Here is a 17,672-nt window from a genome sequence, read left to right on the forward strand (position 1 = left end):
CCTGCCTGCCTGCCTGCAGCATCTCCTGCGGCACTCACCTGGGGGCTGCAGGGCTGCTTCTCTCACGTTCTCACTGCTCTCTCCTCTGTCTGCTGCTGCATGGTGTTTTGTTTTTACCCCTTCTTAAATATGTATACATATTGACACAACCACTGTCACTTATGGGCTCAGCTTTAGTGCCTTTTGGAGCTGGCTGGAACTGGCTTATCTGTCTCTTCTACATAGGACACCTTTACAGCCTCACCTGGCTACCCAACCATTCCACATAAACCTATACACACATGCAGGGTAAAAATAAATAAATAAAATCATTGGACATCCCAAAAGATTTAGTTGATATAGGTTATCAACAACATTTTCCTGGAAAAAATACAAGGATATTTCCATTACTAAAGAATACTTACCTTATTATTTCTTCTTCCCCTTCTCTTAAAAGCCAAGCATGATTTTTTTTTGTTTTCCTCCTAAGTGTTTGAATGAAAAAATTGCTGTCCGTTCTAGAATTTAAGTCATCTCTCTCTTCTAAACAGTAATTACTAAAGGAGAGGATACTATCAGTCACATTTAAAGCTCGAAAAGAGCTATGAATTCCTATTCTTACATATGAAGAAACTTGAAAGAAGTTTCCCACGTGTACCCCTGAAACCTATACGCTGCAGCAGGGAGTCCAATGCACATGGGAGAATGTGAGGCAGAAAGAACAAATGAAGAGGCACCATCACTTGCTGGTAAACAAGGTTTAGGCTGGGAGGGCAATGTTTTAAAGAAGCTACCAGATCGCTGCCAAGCCCTGGGATATAGTAACATATACCACAATCTTTAGAAATGAACAATTTTTCTCCAAATAATGATACAGGAATAAATACAGATGAGTAGTATAATTAGCTACATCATAAAGACAGCAAGTCCAATAATTAACTAAGACTGGGCTAGACCTAGTATATGGGCTCCTGAGGACTGATTTACACAACCACAGCTGTCAGACAGGCAAGAAGCAGGAGACAGCCTCTTCTCTGGACAAGACTTTGCTGGTGCAGCCAAAGACCTCAAGGAACGCCAAACTCCCTAGCCACGCTATCTTTTTCTTTTTTTTTTTTTTTTTTTATTGTCAAGCCAGAGAAGCACCACTTGGGCTTGTTAACTGATCACACACCATCCCTGCTGCCCATCTGCTCCACTTCTACCTGCTCCACTAGCCTGCTCCACCAGGGGCCTCTCCCTGCACAGCCCGCAGGGGAACTGCTGCTGCTGCCTGTCTGCAGCACCTCCTGCCCTCCTGAGGCACTCACCTGGGGGCTGCAGGGCTGCTTCTCACCCCCCTCTCCCAGCTGCTGTTGCACAGCAGTATTATTCCCTTTCTTTTCTCTGCTGTCCCAGAGGCCCACCCAGCATCACTCCCTGGCTCAGCTCTGGCTAGCAGCAGGTCCCTTTTGGAGCAGCTGGAGCTGGCTCTGCTCTGACATGAGGCAGCTGCTGGGCTCTGCTCACAGATGCCACCCCTGCAGCCCCTCCTCGCTACCACAACCTTGCCATGTAAACCCAGCACAGTAACTGAAATGTGGAGGAGGCAATCATGCGTCTGTAAGTCACACGAGCAGTAGAAATTCTAGGATATTATGAGTGTACACCATTTTGTGCAGTAAAGCAACAGAGGATCTTTTTCACCATGTCCTCTCTTAAATAAACATTTCTCATTCTAATTTCACACTAGCCTTACTGCCTTAAATATTTATAAGTACATAACTCATCTTAATAGGACCATTAATAACCACAGCCAACACCTATCAGGTTACAAATTCGCTATGATACCTAAAACAAAAATGTATCACTATGTCATTTTTCTAATAAAGGGACTGAAAAAATATAAATCCTTTGCTCTTTCGGTAACCCGAGCTTGTATGTTACTAGATCATCAGTGATTCTTGCATCACATTTGAAGAGAGAAGTAAATCTTACAACATTAACCACTAAAATCTTTAAAAAATCACAGAAAGACTGTAACTATTTTGTAATCAACTCTGACACAATACACTTAAGAAGTTAGTGCATAAAGGATATATTTTTTTCATAATTCAATAGACAGAGGATATTTCTCAAAGTAAAAAACAAGCCTGCAAATACTGCTACATAGTAAAAGTGCCCCTGAAGAGGGCAAGATAAGAATGCATAATTGTATTTGAATACGCAGGTGTATTTTAGCATTAAGCTCTGCTGCCTCTTAATGCTTCTCATTAAAAAAAATATGTAGGTATTTGGGCATGTGGTGATAGAAGGAAATAATTCTCATTTGAGGAATATTTGCTTGGCATAAGCCTTTGCCAGAAGGTATTTCTGAGGCCAACCCTGAAAAGAGGTTTTAAGAAGTCTTACAAGTTATTAACTTTAATAAGAAAATCTACGGCTAGTAGTTTTTATAAAAAGGTATAAGTTCACATACATGAACTACCAGGTAAAAGAATGTAGACTGAAACAAACTCAAAACCTGTTTTGGATGTAATTTTTTTCAGAATGATTTGTTGTATGTTCCCACTGTACTTTTACATCTAATATTGGCCTGAGCTTGTGCTAGAGTACCAAACTGGGTGAAGAGCTGCCTGAAAGCAGGTGAGCATTTCCTCTGCTCACAGACACAGACCTTGCTGTAAAGATTCTTTCTCAAAAATATGAGACAAGAGAAATCTAACGGACCTATGTCTTTGACCACATTACACAGTGAGTAGTTATTGACTGAGAAGCAAGTATGCTGAGAGCACTCCTAAGGGGAAAAGAGAAGCTGTCAAAACTGCACTTTGCAATTACAATTTCTCCTTGCCTACATGAACATAATAAACCACAGAAGTGAAAACAATGGCAGCATTTATATGGCATTAGGCCCTTCTGCTTGTATGGCAATACTGAAGAGGCACTACACGTGTAATACATATACGAGGTACACAATATACAGATATACACACACACAACACATTCCAAATTGTGATGAACATTCCAAACTGTGATGATTACAATTCCAAATTGTGATGAATATGTTCATCACAATTTTTCTCAAGAATCCCTTTGGCTCGTTAGTCATGGTCTGTTTGCTTGTTCTGTTACATGCTGTTTAATTTTTCACCCCGTGTTTCATGGGTTTATTCTGCTCCTCTTTTCTTAGTATGTCTTGAATGGAAACCACATACAACAGACTTGAATTTGTGACTTTGAATTTCATGATGATTTACTGAGATTAATCATAACAAAACACATGTCAAACTCTGACTGACAACCAACCAAAACTCAGGACTGCTAAATCCCATATATTTATTCATTATCTAACCCACAGATCCACATGCCTGTTTCTGAAGGCAAGAGTGTGCTGCTCCTCACAGAGCAGAGAACAGAGGGAGCATGCCACAGCTCTATTGCTGTGAAAAAGCAGGCTCTTCAGTAACAGCAGGCACGGTGCATTTCGTTATCAGCTTCCACCTTCTGGCCCTGGGCAGTTCCTGGGCCTGCCCCATGACGCGCTGATACAGCTGTGTTTGGGTGTCAAGTCCTCCAGTGAGCGTGTGCTGCCCAGCCTAACCAGGGTTGCGGCTTGCACCTGGAGAGTGAGAGCTGCCGGGCAGCCTCGAGGTGGTCTAGAATCACCCTTTGTGGGTTTGGAAGTGTGTTTTCATAATCTGGAATCCAGTCAGCAGAACACTGGGGCTTAAGGCACAATTTTGTTTTCACTCTTTGTTTTCATACACTCAGCACATATTTCAAACAGCCAGTTAGCAGGACTAGGACTTGTTGGAGCACACAGCATATGGGTAGCAGCTACTTATCATGAAAATGTTTCTCCTGCTTCACTGTAGTGTTGAATTACTCTGTGTTCAGTAGATATTTTTACCTAAATCCTTACTCCTCCAATGTGTATCTGTAGTCTGAGAATGATATATTAGATGCCTGTTTTTTTTTTTTTTTTTGGCATATCGATAGTGAAAAGCTGTAACAAGCAGATAGTTTATATCATGCTCAGTGTGCCTGCACCCCACTCATCTTTACAATGTGTTAAATTCAAACACTGCTAGTTTAGTGAGCCAAGCTTCCCTTTATTTCACTAATATTTTATGAGTTCCTGTCTTAAACACCTGGAGACAAACTAACCTCTGGTGTAATTCTAGCAAGAGTTATGCTAGCTGTGAGTTCAGGCTGCACTCCTTAAAATGCAGCTTCATTTTCCAGCAGGAGTATATAACAATGATTCCTTCTTTCCCAATGTGTGTACTCCTTTTTTTGAAACATGTCTTTTTACTTGACTAAAATAGCATCTTCCTCATTTTTCACAAAAAATAGCATTGGAGAGTCAACACAGCAATGGAAGAAGCAAGCTATGCATTAAGAAATTTGTTATGCTGGATGCACTTGGGCCCCATCATACTCTTAACTTTCCATACAAAACCTATCATAATAGCGAATTACTATCCTTGTGAGCTGTTGTGTACACAAGATTGCAAATTTGATATCAGAACAGGGTCTGAAGAATCATTTTGCAGAATCACATGCTTTTTCTGTAGGAAAGCAAGATGATGCTGTTAAGACATGGGAACTGGTAACAGATCTGTGTTCATAATTATGGAAGTCTAATGTGACTCTTTCAAGTCTGCTATGGTCAGTCTTGTGGTGGTGGTTATCAAGCTGATGGCTAGCTAAACTCAACCACACTGCTCCCTCACTCCCCCTACTCCCCCTGCTGAAACGAGCAGGGGGAGAAAACAGGATGATGAAAAAGGGCTCACATGTTGAGATAAGCACAGCTTAATTATAGTGAAAAACAAGCAAAGTCTGCACAGAAGCAAAAGGAGAAAACAGTTATTCTCTACTTCCCAACAAGCAGTGTTCAGCCATGTCTCAGGAAGGAGGGCCTCAATGTGTTGCAAGTTGCTTGGGAGGACAGGTGCTTTCCTAACAAGAGCCACTTCCCCAAAAGTCCCTTCGGGCATTTAGGGCCAGCTGCCCCGGTGCATTCCCTCCGCAGGGCTGCCCACCCCATCCTGCTGGCTCTGTGGGGCTGGGGGCCAGCCCTGGTGCTGTGCCAGCTCTGCCCCACTGCAGACAAAACAACTGGGGCCTGGGGCCGCAGGTGCGGGGCACAGCGCTGCATGGGCTGCTGCGGGATGGCAAGCTCCATCCCAGCCGGGCCCAGCACACAACGTGAGTGCTGATACCAAGGCATGGGATCTTTATCTTCCTAAGGTACACAGCTTAATTCTCAGAGCAGAATTATGCTGAAGTGAGCTTTGCATACTGCTTTGGTAGAGCTCTCTTTAAGAGGTATTCTTCAGGCTCCTACACTCTACACTGTTTATTTGCTATCTGTTGGCCCAGTTGTCCACTTAAGTTCACACTTGAGGAATAGTTTGCTCTGGGTCCAAGTGTTCTCCTGACTAAATGATGACCACAAAGTAGCAGCCATCAAAAGTGAATCCTGTGCCATGTCTAAAAGCCTTTTTTTTTTTTTTTTAATTATTATAATTTTTTTTAACTTAGCCTCTGTGTAGGCTTGTTTCACCCAAGGGGTTACGTACTGGTCTAAAGAATATATAAGGAATGGACAAATTTCCCATACAGCAAAAGGACAAAACAACTTCCCGTGGAGTTCCATCTTGAAAAATTATTTAAATTTTACAAAATCTAGAGCAAGTAGTGCTTTATGGTGAGGAGAGTGAGGACTGTGATGATCTTACCCATTCGTATTTAATGTCACTCAGCTAAATTACATAATTTATGGCTGGATGGACATCAGTGCTTCTTCTTTTGGTCACTGCCAATTGCAGTCTATTACAAGGACATACAATTCAGCAGCCTAATGCTGAAACAAAGCAACACAAAACATTTTTATTCATTTTACAATACAATTTTATATTTATAATGATTATGTGTGCTTTCATTAACTAAATATTCACCAGCAGCACCAACAGCGTGCTGCCGGTACCTGTGGAGTAAATTAGATGCAGTTACGGGATAAGCTGCGTGACCCCTGACAGTGCACGTCGGCGTGCCCTCCCCCTGCCGTTAACGGCCGTTAACGGTCGCCAACGGCCGCCCCTCGGCGGGAGGAGCCGGCGGCCGCCCCTCCCCGCGCGCTGCCGTCACGACGCTGCCCCCGCCCGCCCCGTACCCGGTGCCGGTCTCCCCGCGGTGCTCGCAGCCATGGCCCGGCCCTGCGCTGCCGGTGGCGGTGCCGGTGGCGGTGGCGGTGGGGGCGGTGGCGGCTTCCCCCGGCAGCCCGGCGGCCCGCAGGGGGGCTCCTCGTCGGGCCGCGGGCGCGGCCGGGCGCTGAAGGATATCCGCGTGGACGAGGAGGTGGAGATCGCCGTCAGCGCGGCCCTGGAGCGGTTCCGATACGGGGACGAGAAAGGTGCGCGCAGGGGGACGGGGGGGGGGCTGGGCACGGCCGGAGCAACGCCTTCTCGTTCCTTCTTCTTGTTTATTTATTTTTTTTTGTCTTAGAGATGGAGTTCCCTTCTTCCTTTACGAACATCGAGCGGGCCTTCGTGCACCGGCTGTGCCAGTCGCTCGGGCTGGTATCGAAGAGCAGAGGGTAAGCAGCCCGCGGGGCGCCGGGACAAGCGGCCGGGTGAACAAAACCCCCTGGCACACTCGGTGGCTTGTCCATTAATTAACTGCTGCAGCGATTGCTCCAGGCCCTGGAAAGAGTTCCCTGCTCTGCTGTCTGACCGGGAGGTTTGCACACAATCTGATAGCGCTACAGGTAAAATGCCAGAAGAGCGCTTCTAAGAAGTGCAAGAGAACAGGATTCATACATGGGTATTCACAATTTCCGCCCCCCCCCCCTCCTCCCCCTCCTTCCCCTCCTTCTCTGATCTTTCGAAGAAGGAATCCGTGTTTATTGACCTGATAAGCTTGCATAAAAACTGAGAACCTGATTCCTGGGCAAGCTAAAGTGAAAAAAAAAAAAACAACAAGAAAAGGGAAAGTTGAAGGACAAACCCAGAAATTTAGGATCCCACATGTAACCTGTGTGTGGGTGTGTGTATGCAGAGTGTTGTAAAACTGCAGCAGTATTTGCTGTTACTCATTTCTGGTGGTGCTTTGTGATCCTTGCTAAAGGAGTGTAACCTGCTAATTCTCTGAATTGTGCTTACCTGCCTTATTTCAGTGGGTGCTGTTCAGGTCAACTTGTTATGAATGAGTAGCTTGATTTCAGGAGAGTTTATTGAATTGCTTGAATGGTTTCCAGGTGAAGTTACGCTACTCTACACTGGTTCTCGTCTTGGGGTAGCACAGCTGATTTTTGCTGAAGATACCTGGGCCAATAAATTTAGTTGAACTTGTGTATCTTTGCATCATATTTTGGGAATGTGAAGTGTTAGAAAGCTTTAGCACAAGTGCCGAAACAGTCAGCAGGAAGACACTTGAGCTATACTGTACCTATTCCGAACAGTAAACCCTGCTTGAATCCCCACTGATTCCTCATAGAGCTTCCTAAGTGTTTCTGAGTGACTCCCAAGTATGGTATACTGTTTGCAGTGTTTTTTGGAGCCTTCAGGGTGACTTGAAACTTGGAAAATAGTTGAAATTTAATCAGATGGGGAAAGAAAAAAAAAAAAAGAGCGTTCACTTAGAAAGGCTAAACCTTCTTTTTTTTTCTTTGACTATGATAATACATTGCACATTATGGAAACATAACTCTCCTTTTAAAATAAATTCAAGTATCCTTAGACTTAGTGTCCCCAGATTAGCTCCATAATGACACTTGCAATAATTTTTGAAATTACCTGTCTTTAACAGCTTGATTGTTATAAACTTCCATCACTGTATTTCTAAATAGAGTATAATTTTAATATTAATATTCATTACTGTGCCTGTGGCAATGAGTGCATAAATAAGGAAAACTGTTTCTTGGGAACCACAGGTCAATGCTGTGTGTCCTTATTTTTTTTTTTTCTGTGGACGGTTGTGGTGGGTTGACCTTAGATAGCAGCCAGGTTCCCACTTCACCTATCTCTCACTTTCCCACCTCACCAGGAGAGGGAGAAAATACAATGAAAAAATTTGTGGGTTGAGATAAGGACAGGGAGTTCACTCACTGATTATTGTCACAGGTAAAATCAACTCAACTTGGGGAAGATGATTTTATTGTCAATTAATAACAGTAAGGCAGTGAGAACTAAAACTGAAAATCCTTTCCCTGCCATGTGCCTCCTTCTGTCTCCTCTCTCTGTGCAGGAGGATGAGGAGTGGGGGCTGTGGTCAGTCCATGATTCTTCATCTCTGCTGCTCCTTCCTCCTGACTCTCTTCTTTCCCAGTGTGGGGTCCCTCCCATGCAGTACAAATCCTTGATGAGCTGCTACAACACAGGCCATGAGAAGGGCTGCAGTTTTTTCATACCGGAGGGTGCAGTCCTTTAGGAACAGACTTTTCCAGCATGGGTGCATCATGTGCTGCAGTTCTTGCTGGAAACCTGCTCCTGCAGGGGCTCTCCATGGGCCGCAGCCTCCTCCAGGCCACATCCACCTGCTCCAGCGGGGGCTCCTCCACCCATGGGGGGGCTGCAGCGTGGAGATCTGCTCCATGGGGGACCCATGGGCTGCAGGGGGACAGCCTGCTCCACCAGGGGCCTCTCCCTGCACAGCCCACAGGGGAACTGCTGCTGCCTGCCTGCCTGCAGCACCTCCTGCCCTCCTGCTGCACTCACCTGGGAGGCTGCAGGGCTGCTTCTCTCACATTGTCTCACCCCACTCTTCCAGCTGCTGTTTTTCTCCTTGCTTTTCTGTTACTTCTATTTGTTAATTTTTAACTTCTAAATCTCTTTCCTATCTAGAAATGATTTTTGTGTAATACCTCTCAGTATCGATTGATACGGTGATTGGCGGAATTCACTATCTTTTGGGAATCAAATGTAACGATCAACTTTAAATAAATAAATAAATAAATAATGTAGCAGACCAGCATTATATTATGGAGACCTAATTGTGGTGTGATGGGCATAGGCATGCAAAGCCTGCAATGTCTCTGCACTATTACCTTAAGGTAACAGTGGGAGGCTTTGGTGTTGGATACTGAGGATGCTTCTCTCACTTTGATTATGTGTTACTTGACAAAGGACGCTATCTGGAAATTTCTAGTTATAACCTTTTATTCGAAACTAATCTGACAGCAGTCTTGGAAGAATTGAAATAGCATTGCATAGAGGTAGATAAGTTACTTATTCCTATTTTTTTCCTCTCCCAGAAAAGGATCAAATCGATACCTGACTGTAAGGAAGAAAGATGGATCAGAAGTAATTCATGCAGTAATGACTTGTTGTTTGGTTCCAACGACAAAACATGCCATTCAGAGGTTGATTCAGAGATTTCCTGTCACAAGCAAAGAACGAACAGAACTTCTGCCAAAGACTGAGCGAGGAAATGCATTTGCTGTGGAAGCTGGTAAGTACAGTGTATCTGATGTGGACTTGTGCATCAGTATGGCTTAGGGGAGAAAAATACCACACGAACACAACACCACAACACAACCCAGCCACATAAAACCACACTGATTTCAGTCTCCTTTTGCATTCCAATGGAGAGACCTCTCCCTAGATAAAGCTATTAATTGACTTGATCTTCAGTTCTTAATACAGCGTGGCTTCAGACTGGTTTCATGAAGAAGCATTACTTAGGCAATCGTGCCATGCACATTCTGATGTCTCCCTTGTGCAGAGTTAATTTTGAATCTTTTAGCCACTTCAAAACAAATTCTTACAAGTTCTGTGAAATGGAACTGAAGAGAGAAATGCTACCAAGTCCACTGCATAAGAATAGCCTGTGAGGAAGTGAGGTTGTTCTTCTTGTAGATATTCATGTTCTTGATAACACAGGTTTAATTTTGTCTCGTCTTCTAGCTGTAAACTTGTTTCCAAAGAGCTTAACATCCAGACTTTTTGATTCCCAGAACATCAAAGAGTCCGCTGGAAGACATGCTTCTGATATGTTTTATTTTTATTATTATTTTTTAAAAACAATCCTTTGAATAAGGTTATTGCTTTAACAGTTGTATGCAAGAGTTTCATTATATTTCTGTGCTCAAAGATGTGCAAAGGTGTGCTGCACTTCTATCAATATGGGTAGAATAGGAAAATAGCCTATTTCATTGGGTATTTCAGATTTATGATGGTTCATGCTCCAAGTGGTTTCTTTTCTAGCTTTCTTTAAATGATGTTTTAGTTCTACAGTTTTTGACTGTAATCTGTTAGCCTATGTCTGTCTTGGTAAGATGATGCTTCTTGTAATGTAATCTGTTAAACATGTTTAGTACATGCCATTGGATTTACAGAAGGCTTTTTATTCTTCCGGGAAAAAAAAGGGGATTTTAGAACAGCATTTTGAATTTGAAGTAATTATGAATTCTGAATGTATGCAGTTTCCTTGAATACTTTGCATTTCTTTCTAATCCGTGGTAATGTTATATTTGGGTTTAGGGTTCTAGATACAGTGTAGTTGACTTCTGTTACTTAAGATCAATCTTGCAGACTAGAACATCAAGTTATATAGAAGTTACTGATAGGAAGTAATAGAAGAACAGGCAGAATGAAAGAGTGGATATGAATCACTGCCGAGTTACTTCTCAGAAGTAATTTTTCAAGGCCAGGCTGGATGTGGCTCTGGGCAGGCTGCTGTAGTGGTTGGCATCTCTGCCCAGAGCAGGGGGGTTGAAGCTAGATGATCTTTAAGGTCCTTTTCAACCCAGGCCATTCTATGAAGTAATATTTTTCAGTTTGGAAAAACTTATTTCTCTTTATTTAACTATGCAGTGAATATTTCTAGGCAAACTGTGGAGGTGTGAATGCGTAAACATGAAAAAAAAAAAACCACCAGGCTGTTTTTCTCAAGTTTAGTTTCTATTTCTTTTTGTTTTTCATGACATTTTTTGACTTTGAGTAAAGTACTGGAAGCTTTGTTTAAAACATTTGTGGAAGTAGCAACTCCTTTAAATGATATTTATTTCAAGCACCATAACAGAATATGGAACTATAAACATTTCATATAAATACATGATGGGTGCATTGCTTTATCTGTAGGGATGCATACCAGGTCAGGAATGCTTCACCATCATACAAAAATGAACAATATTTTAATGACCTTCTTTGGTATCTGTTTCTTCGCATACATACCTAAACTATTAATTCTTTCCACAGAAAACAGAGAAATCAACAAGGCAAGTGGACGGCTGAACAGTGGTATCCCTCAGGTTCCTGTGAAAAGAGGGGAATCGGAGTTCGATTATTTCAGGCAGTCACTACCAGTTTTTGAAAAACAGGAGGAAATTGTCAAAATAATCAAGGAAAATAAAGTTGTTCTAATTGTGGGAGAGACTGGATCAGGAAAAACTACTCAAGTATGTATATTTATTTCTCTTAAAAAACCTGTTTTTACAAAACTAACACAATTTTTGTAACATGTAAGTAGTAAGGGTTTCTTTGACTTCTCAGGCTTTTATTTTCCTATATAGTAAAGTCTTTGTCTAAATTCACTTTTGTGCTTTTGAAATACTAAGTCCGCAGGTACTTATTAAAAGTGTAAATTGGTCTATGTAATTTTCTGATAGTTACTAGTTTTCATTAAAATAGCTCCATTCTTACCAATTATTTAAGTTATTATTTTGTTTAGCTCTTTTTCTTCTACAGCTAGTTCTGGTTTTAGTATCAAGAGTAGAATATTGTTATGATGAAAAGAAAGGTTGTTTACAGGTATTTTTATAGATTTCTCTGAAGTGTGAGAGAAGGTTCAGCTTTTTTTTTTGTGAAGCAGATTACATTTCTAAGCTAATAATTTTTTCCTGTCTTCCTGATGTTCCAAGTACATTTCATGTAGTAATTCTGTTGTGAATGCTCTTGCAACGCCGCTAGTACTGAGATGTGGTTAAGTTCGTTCAGTGTGGTTAAAAAAACCCTGTAACTTCATCAAACTAACAAGTAACTTGAAAACACTTCTTATAGATTCCTCAGTTCCTTCTTGATGACTGTTACAAAAATGGAATTCCCTGTCGTATATTTTGCACTCAGCCAAGACGTTTGGCAGCTATTGCTGTGGCTGAACGAGTGGCGGCAGAAAGAAGAGAAAAGATTGGCCAGACAGTTGGTTATCAGATCCGATTAGAAAGCAGGTACTAACAGTATTTCTTTGAGGCAATTGATCTTGTGATGGTATCTTGAATCTCGTGTACATTGAAACTGTAGTATATTGGGGATACAACCTAGTAAACAGCCAAATGTATAAAATATAGGTAGGATGTGCAATTTCAGGCAATGGAGTATTTACAGAAGACAGTTTTCCTCCTGTAGTCTGTAGTTCCATGTAGTAGGTTTTCTCACATGTTTTGCAGGTGCATTCACTTCGTTTCAGGGGGGAGAGGGAAACTTCTATTATTTTCAGAGCAAGTCTACATTTTCTTCTCCTTTTTTCTCCCCACATTTTGTCTTGTAATGCTGTAGGCCCCAAAGTTCTGCAAGCTTTAATGGTAGGTAGGAGGGCCAGTGTGCTTTGAGGAGGGCTTTATAGTGACAGTTTATAGGGGATTTAAAAAGGAAAATAAAATAACAAAATATTAATGATGAAGCTGATCATTGTTTACCAGTCTAGTCCGGAATAAATTTAATGTTTGAACTCTTCTTTTTTAAGGTGTTACGTGATACAGGAGTAGAGATTTCTAGGTTGTGTGAGAAATATTTTCCCAAAGCACACCAGGAATGGATGAAATTCTGGAGGTTGTGCAGGATGTCTAGACTCCCCAACTTGTGTAGATGGATGAGATTCTGGTAGTTGGGAAATGAATGAGAAGATGGCAAAGGGTATGACTGGCTATGTTGTTCATAGAAATGAAGATAGCTAATAAAAATAAGTACAGTTGAACAACAGAGCCAATTTAAAGAAGAATTTGAGTATGTGTACAAAAGCTTAAAAGCTTATTAAGAGATATAAAGATCTAGAAAAGATGAATTGCAAATGAGGTCACAGAATCATGGAATGGCTTGGGTTGGAAGGGACTTGAAAGATCACCTAGTTCCGACTCCTCTGCCACAGGCCGGCAGGCACGCTACCTACTAGATCAGGTTGCTCAGGGCCTCATCTAACCTCGTCTTGAACACCTCCAGGGATGGGGCATCCACAGCTTCTCTGGGCAACCTGTGCCAGTGCCTCACCACCCTCTGAGGGAAGAAAGTTAATAATTATTGTATGGAAGTACTACAATGGCTGAGTAAGAAGAACAAAGTTGGATCTAAAGAGCAGTTGGAAGCAGTGTGAAAAATGTTCCTTAAAAAGAATAAATAGGATTCTCAAAAGAAAGGACGAAAGAGAGAGAAGGCATTATTTCCAACGTTGGGTAAAAAAAAAAAAGGGGTCTGTTTATGGTAACACGTGTTTTATTGTTTTAATTTTCATGTTAGATAGCAATGATGATTTCTAGAAGAGGCTGCTGGAGAGGAATACATTTTGGAATATCGAATCCTTGAAATTAGTATGATGTAGGAGGATTTTTGAAAAGCAAGATGAAGCTTAGAAAGTATATGATAAGTAGTGAGTTTATATGCTGTCGAAAAAAGAACTCTAGGGTATGATAGCAAGGACTTTTTTAGAACTTAAGCTGGCAGTACTGGAGAAAGCAGTGGCAACTGCTGTCTTACTTGCACAACTAACTCTGACATAGGTACTAGAATAGTAGCTTTTACAGATCTTGAAACTCTTTAAGAGAAAAAATGATTCATTTGAAAGGATTTCACCTGATTCAGTCAAGTATAGTCAAATGCAAATAGTTCAGTACAAGCATGTTGAAAAATTGGAACTTGTGTGGATTGCTTTACAAAAACAATTTTCTGCTAGACTACAATTTTCTACTAACTAGACAACAGAGGTTCTAAAGATTTTTTCATTTGTTCATATATTTATTTAAATGTGAACCTCACTTTGCTAATGAATCCACTGTCTGAAGTTTTGGAATATAAACACCAACATTCTGTAGGCGTTCTCTGGGAATAGGCATAGTTTTAAACTACGAATTTTTTGTGAGAAGACTGTGCTTTTGGTGAGTAGCTGTTCAATACTTTAATTTTCAGTAATGAAAAGATAGCATGCATTTAAATGGTGTAAAAGACTGAAGTATCTTTATGAACTGTTCAATAGGGTTTCTCCAAAGACACTGTTAACATTTTGCACTAATGGCATACTACTTCGCACACTAATGACAGGAGACAGTGCTCTATCAACAGTGACACATGTTATTGTGGTAAGAATCCTGTTTTTCATGTGAGATGAAACAACATGTATTGATAATAGAAGATGAGATCCTAGTTTTCTTAATTCTAACATGACTTTTTTTCTAGTTTACTGAGCCCATTTTAACACGTGTGTGTATATATATATATTTTTTTTTTATTTTGTAAAAGTATCTTATTGTAAATTCATGCCAATGATTAATTAAGGTATGATGAAGCAGTTGTGGCATACAGAGCTCTATTTTTTTCCTAACTTCCTCTGTCAGAAAACATAAAAGCCTTAGGCTTATGTGGATATGATTCAGTATGATACTGTTAGAATTTCTTGTATTATATATTACTTTTTGCAGTAGTTATGTCTGTAGTCTGTTAGTACAAATGTTTTCAAAATAAGGAGTAGTATAACTTTCAGCAAATTACCAAAGTATTTTTTCGATTGTGATTATTTCCATTATGGAGATTTAGAACTCAGTGAACCAGCAAGTGAATCATCTTGCAAGATTTTTCTCTATTTCTGAAAATGGGAAAAAATAAAAATAATTCTATGTACTTGCCTGTTTAATGGAAGCATGAGAATGTTTTATATAATTTTGACTTCAGCTTCAAAATGTTGTGTTTGGGTTCCTGCTTGATAAATTAATAATGTAGAAGATAAATTAATAATGTGGAAGAAAATAGGAAGAAAAACTGACAATTATAACTTTAATCAGCTGTATACCTTAATTCGTGTTTTCTACATGACTTAATCAATTTTTCTGGTTGTGTGGTATATATTTCTTCAAATGCTCATAAATTCTGAAGTGAGAGTGTATTAAAATAAGACGTAGGAACAGTAGTTCTTGTCAGGATCTTGGAGATGAGATTCATTAAAATAGAAGAGTTTCAGAAGTTCACTTTAGCTTCTGAAATCAAGCTGTCTGTGGCTTATACATTAACAGCACAATCTGTTCTGATACTGTTGTGAAACTTTGGAAAAGTTTTCGACTTCTGGATACTTTTTAAAAAAAATCCTTAGATAAACTATTTAGAATACTACATTTTAATGTATCATTAATGTACAAATGAATTATATGTTTTCATTCAAGAAGTTCATATTTGTGAAAGGTTATAATCTTAGATCTGTGGTGTTTATCTGTTGGTTTCTTTTTCTTTTGTTTTAGGATGAAGTACATGAGAGGGATAGATTCAGTGACTTCTTGTTAATAAAACTGAGAGATGTATTGCAGAAACAGAGTAATTTAAAACTAATCATTTCTAGTGCTGCTCTAGATGCGAATCTCTTTATTAGGTATTTTGGAAGTTGCCCCGTAATACACAGTAAGTATTTTTGTAAACTGAAACTTGAGTATACCTGCCTAGAATTTATAGGTCTTACAGACCTATGAATTCTATACAGACCATAGCAGAGCATTCTGAGCAAGGGAACATGAACACTGAGTGAGAGTTAGAAAAATGTTTGTCCTTTTATTTTGTTTTGCCCTTTTTAAAAACTTTTTGCAGCCATTTCAGAATGAAATATTTTATCACAGGGGGTATGGTAAGTGCAGGAGTGCCCTATTGTGTTGTTCAGTTGAAGCAAAGGAGAAGTTCTAAATGTACTGACTTCCAGGGTGCAACTTCCTGGAGGCAGGAATCTAGAAATTACATGTGATTTCACTATCATCGAAATGTTTTTCGGAAGAAACCTCAATTATGTTGTGTGGTTTTCCAGTTTACTCTTCTTGCAGCATCCTGTTAATTTATATCAATATATTTATGCAGAAAATAGATATCTCTCTTTTGTTTACCGCAGTGGTTATACTTCGACTACATACTACTAGTCTACACAGGCCAATCACAATTTAAGATACTTTGCTTTTTGCATTTTTGAGAATTTAAAAGAAGAGGGCAGTTATTTAGATAATGTATCTGTTAAGGTCATAAAAAAAAAAAAAAAAAAAAGATTTGATCCTCCTTCAGTGATGTAGACTATAAAACCCTGACCACGGCTACCAGCACTTTGCATACAACAGGAACCCACAGCCACACAGTTTGTGATCAGTGTTAGAGGCCTTCTCCCTGACAGCTTTTAAAAATACGTTCAAGCTGGTTCTTTCTGAAGAAGAGAGAAGTTTTGGTTAACTGAAACTTGACTATGGCAGATGTCTGTTAAGGGACCAGAAACTAAAATCTAGAGAATTTCCTTTGAAAAAGTATCCTTTCATGTCTGTTAGAACGATCTAGAAAATGGTGATATTGAAAAAGAAATCAGGGTAGATTATTAGGAGATGAAGACCGTTTGGAATATCTCACTTGTTACAACTTACTCAGCAAAAAAAAGGCTGAAGTGATTAAAGAAATTGAGGGAAGAAGTACATCTCATATTTCTTGGGGGGAAAAAAATTTCAATACAAAATGACAACCTTCTTGTGGGATCTTGCGCTAAAGCTACATTACTGCTATGCCTGTAATTCAGGTGGCAGTCTTACACAGTGAATTCTTCAACACTAAATGGAAAAAGGTTATTTTCTTTTTCTCGATTTGATAAAATTGCAATGAATAAGCTGTCAAATGCATATATTTTAATGCTTTGATAGGATCAAAGAGGTTAATGAAAAACAATGTACCCAGCTGACATTCCCATTTTAAATCTTGTTTTGTTTTGTGGCTCAGTAATCTTAAGAAAGCAAACTCCTGGTGAAGATAGTCTTACAGAATTTGTCAAGAAAAGTAATAATTCCTTAAGCCAGGTCCTTATAATTTTTAATTGACTTTTAATGTTTACAAAAACACTTGTTTGATTAAGATTGTCAATGAAACTAGAAAGTACTTAATACTTTATGAATTATCTGTATTTTCAGTACAAGGAAGGCCTTTTGAAGTTAAAGAGATGTTTTTAGAGGACATTTTACGAAGCACTGGATATACAAACAAAGAGATGTCAAAGTACAAAAAGGAGAAACAGCGAGGTTGGTATACATCTTAATTGTGAGAGTGGGCAATGAGGCTGAGTGTTTCAACTATTGAATAGGATGATTTGATGTGTTAAAGTTCCAAAGCTGGGATATTAAGTAAGGCAGGATTAGATAACAGTTACTATCTTTAACCTCCTAGTGTTTGTTACTGATTAAAAAAACCCTCTAACTTTCTTTCAATAGTTCTGTTCTTCTGGCTTTCAGTTTTTAGATGTTTTATTTTTCCTAAATGTTATGATATAGAATTGCATGTAGAATACAGAAGCAAAAGACAGTATGTTGATTCTTTGGGGTATAAATTTAAAAAGTCCTGCACTCTTTAATGACTGCCATTATATCTTCCAAAGAAATGGTTCATATTTTTACTGCTTTCTTCATGCATGGGTATATTTAATAAATATTAACCCAGAGACATTATCTGACTTGAACTTAATGAATTTTAAGACAATTATATTAAGTAGATATATTTTTTGAGAAA

The 17,672-nt window shown here is 39.7% G+C and overlaps 1 protein-coding gene across 2 annotated transcripts in view; it reads left to right on the forward strand.

Annotated features, from left to right (window-relative positions):
* The first annotated feature begins 6,098 nt into the window (after positions 1 to 6,098).
* Positions 6,099 to 17,672, forward strand: part of YTHDC2 (YTH N6-methyladenosine RNA binding protein C2) — a 32,332-nt gene continuing 20,758 nt past the window's right edge. The window contains exons 1-8 of one of the 2 annotated variants that reach the window (XM_038170527.2): positions 6,099 to 6,382; positions 6,475 to 6,565; positions 9,221 to 9,417; positions 11,166 to 11,365; positions 11,967 to 12,133; positions 14,149 to 14,251; positions 15,401 to 15,557; positions 17,081 to 17,188. In XM_038170527.2, the coding sequence (XP_038026455.2) occupies positions 6,175 to 6,382; positions 6,475 to 6,565; positions 9,221 to 9,417; positions 11,166 to 11,365; positions 11,967 to 12,133; positions 14,149 to 14,251; positions 15,401 to 15,557; positions 17,081 to 17,188 (1,231 nt within the window). In that variant the 5' untranslated portion in view covers positions 6,099 to 6,174. Of the gene's footprint in view, positions 6,383 to 6,474; positions 6,566 to 9,220; positions 9,418 to 11,165; positions 11,366 to 11,966; positions 12,134 to 14,148; positions 14,252 to 15,400; positions 15,558 to 17,080; positions 17,189 to 17,672 lie in introns of those variants that run through there. The other variant, XM_038170528.2, reaches the window with a different exon arrangement.

Source organism: Anas platyrhynchos, chromosome Z, assembly GCF_047663525.1.
Source record: "Anas platyrhynchos isolate ZD024472 breed Pekin duck chromosome Z, IASCAAS_PekinDuck_T2T, whole genome shotgun sequence".
Taxonomy (NCBI): Eukaryota; Metazoa; Chordata; class Aves; order Anseriformes; family Anatidae; genus Anas; species Anas platyrhynchos.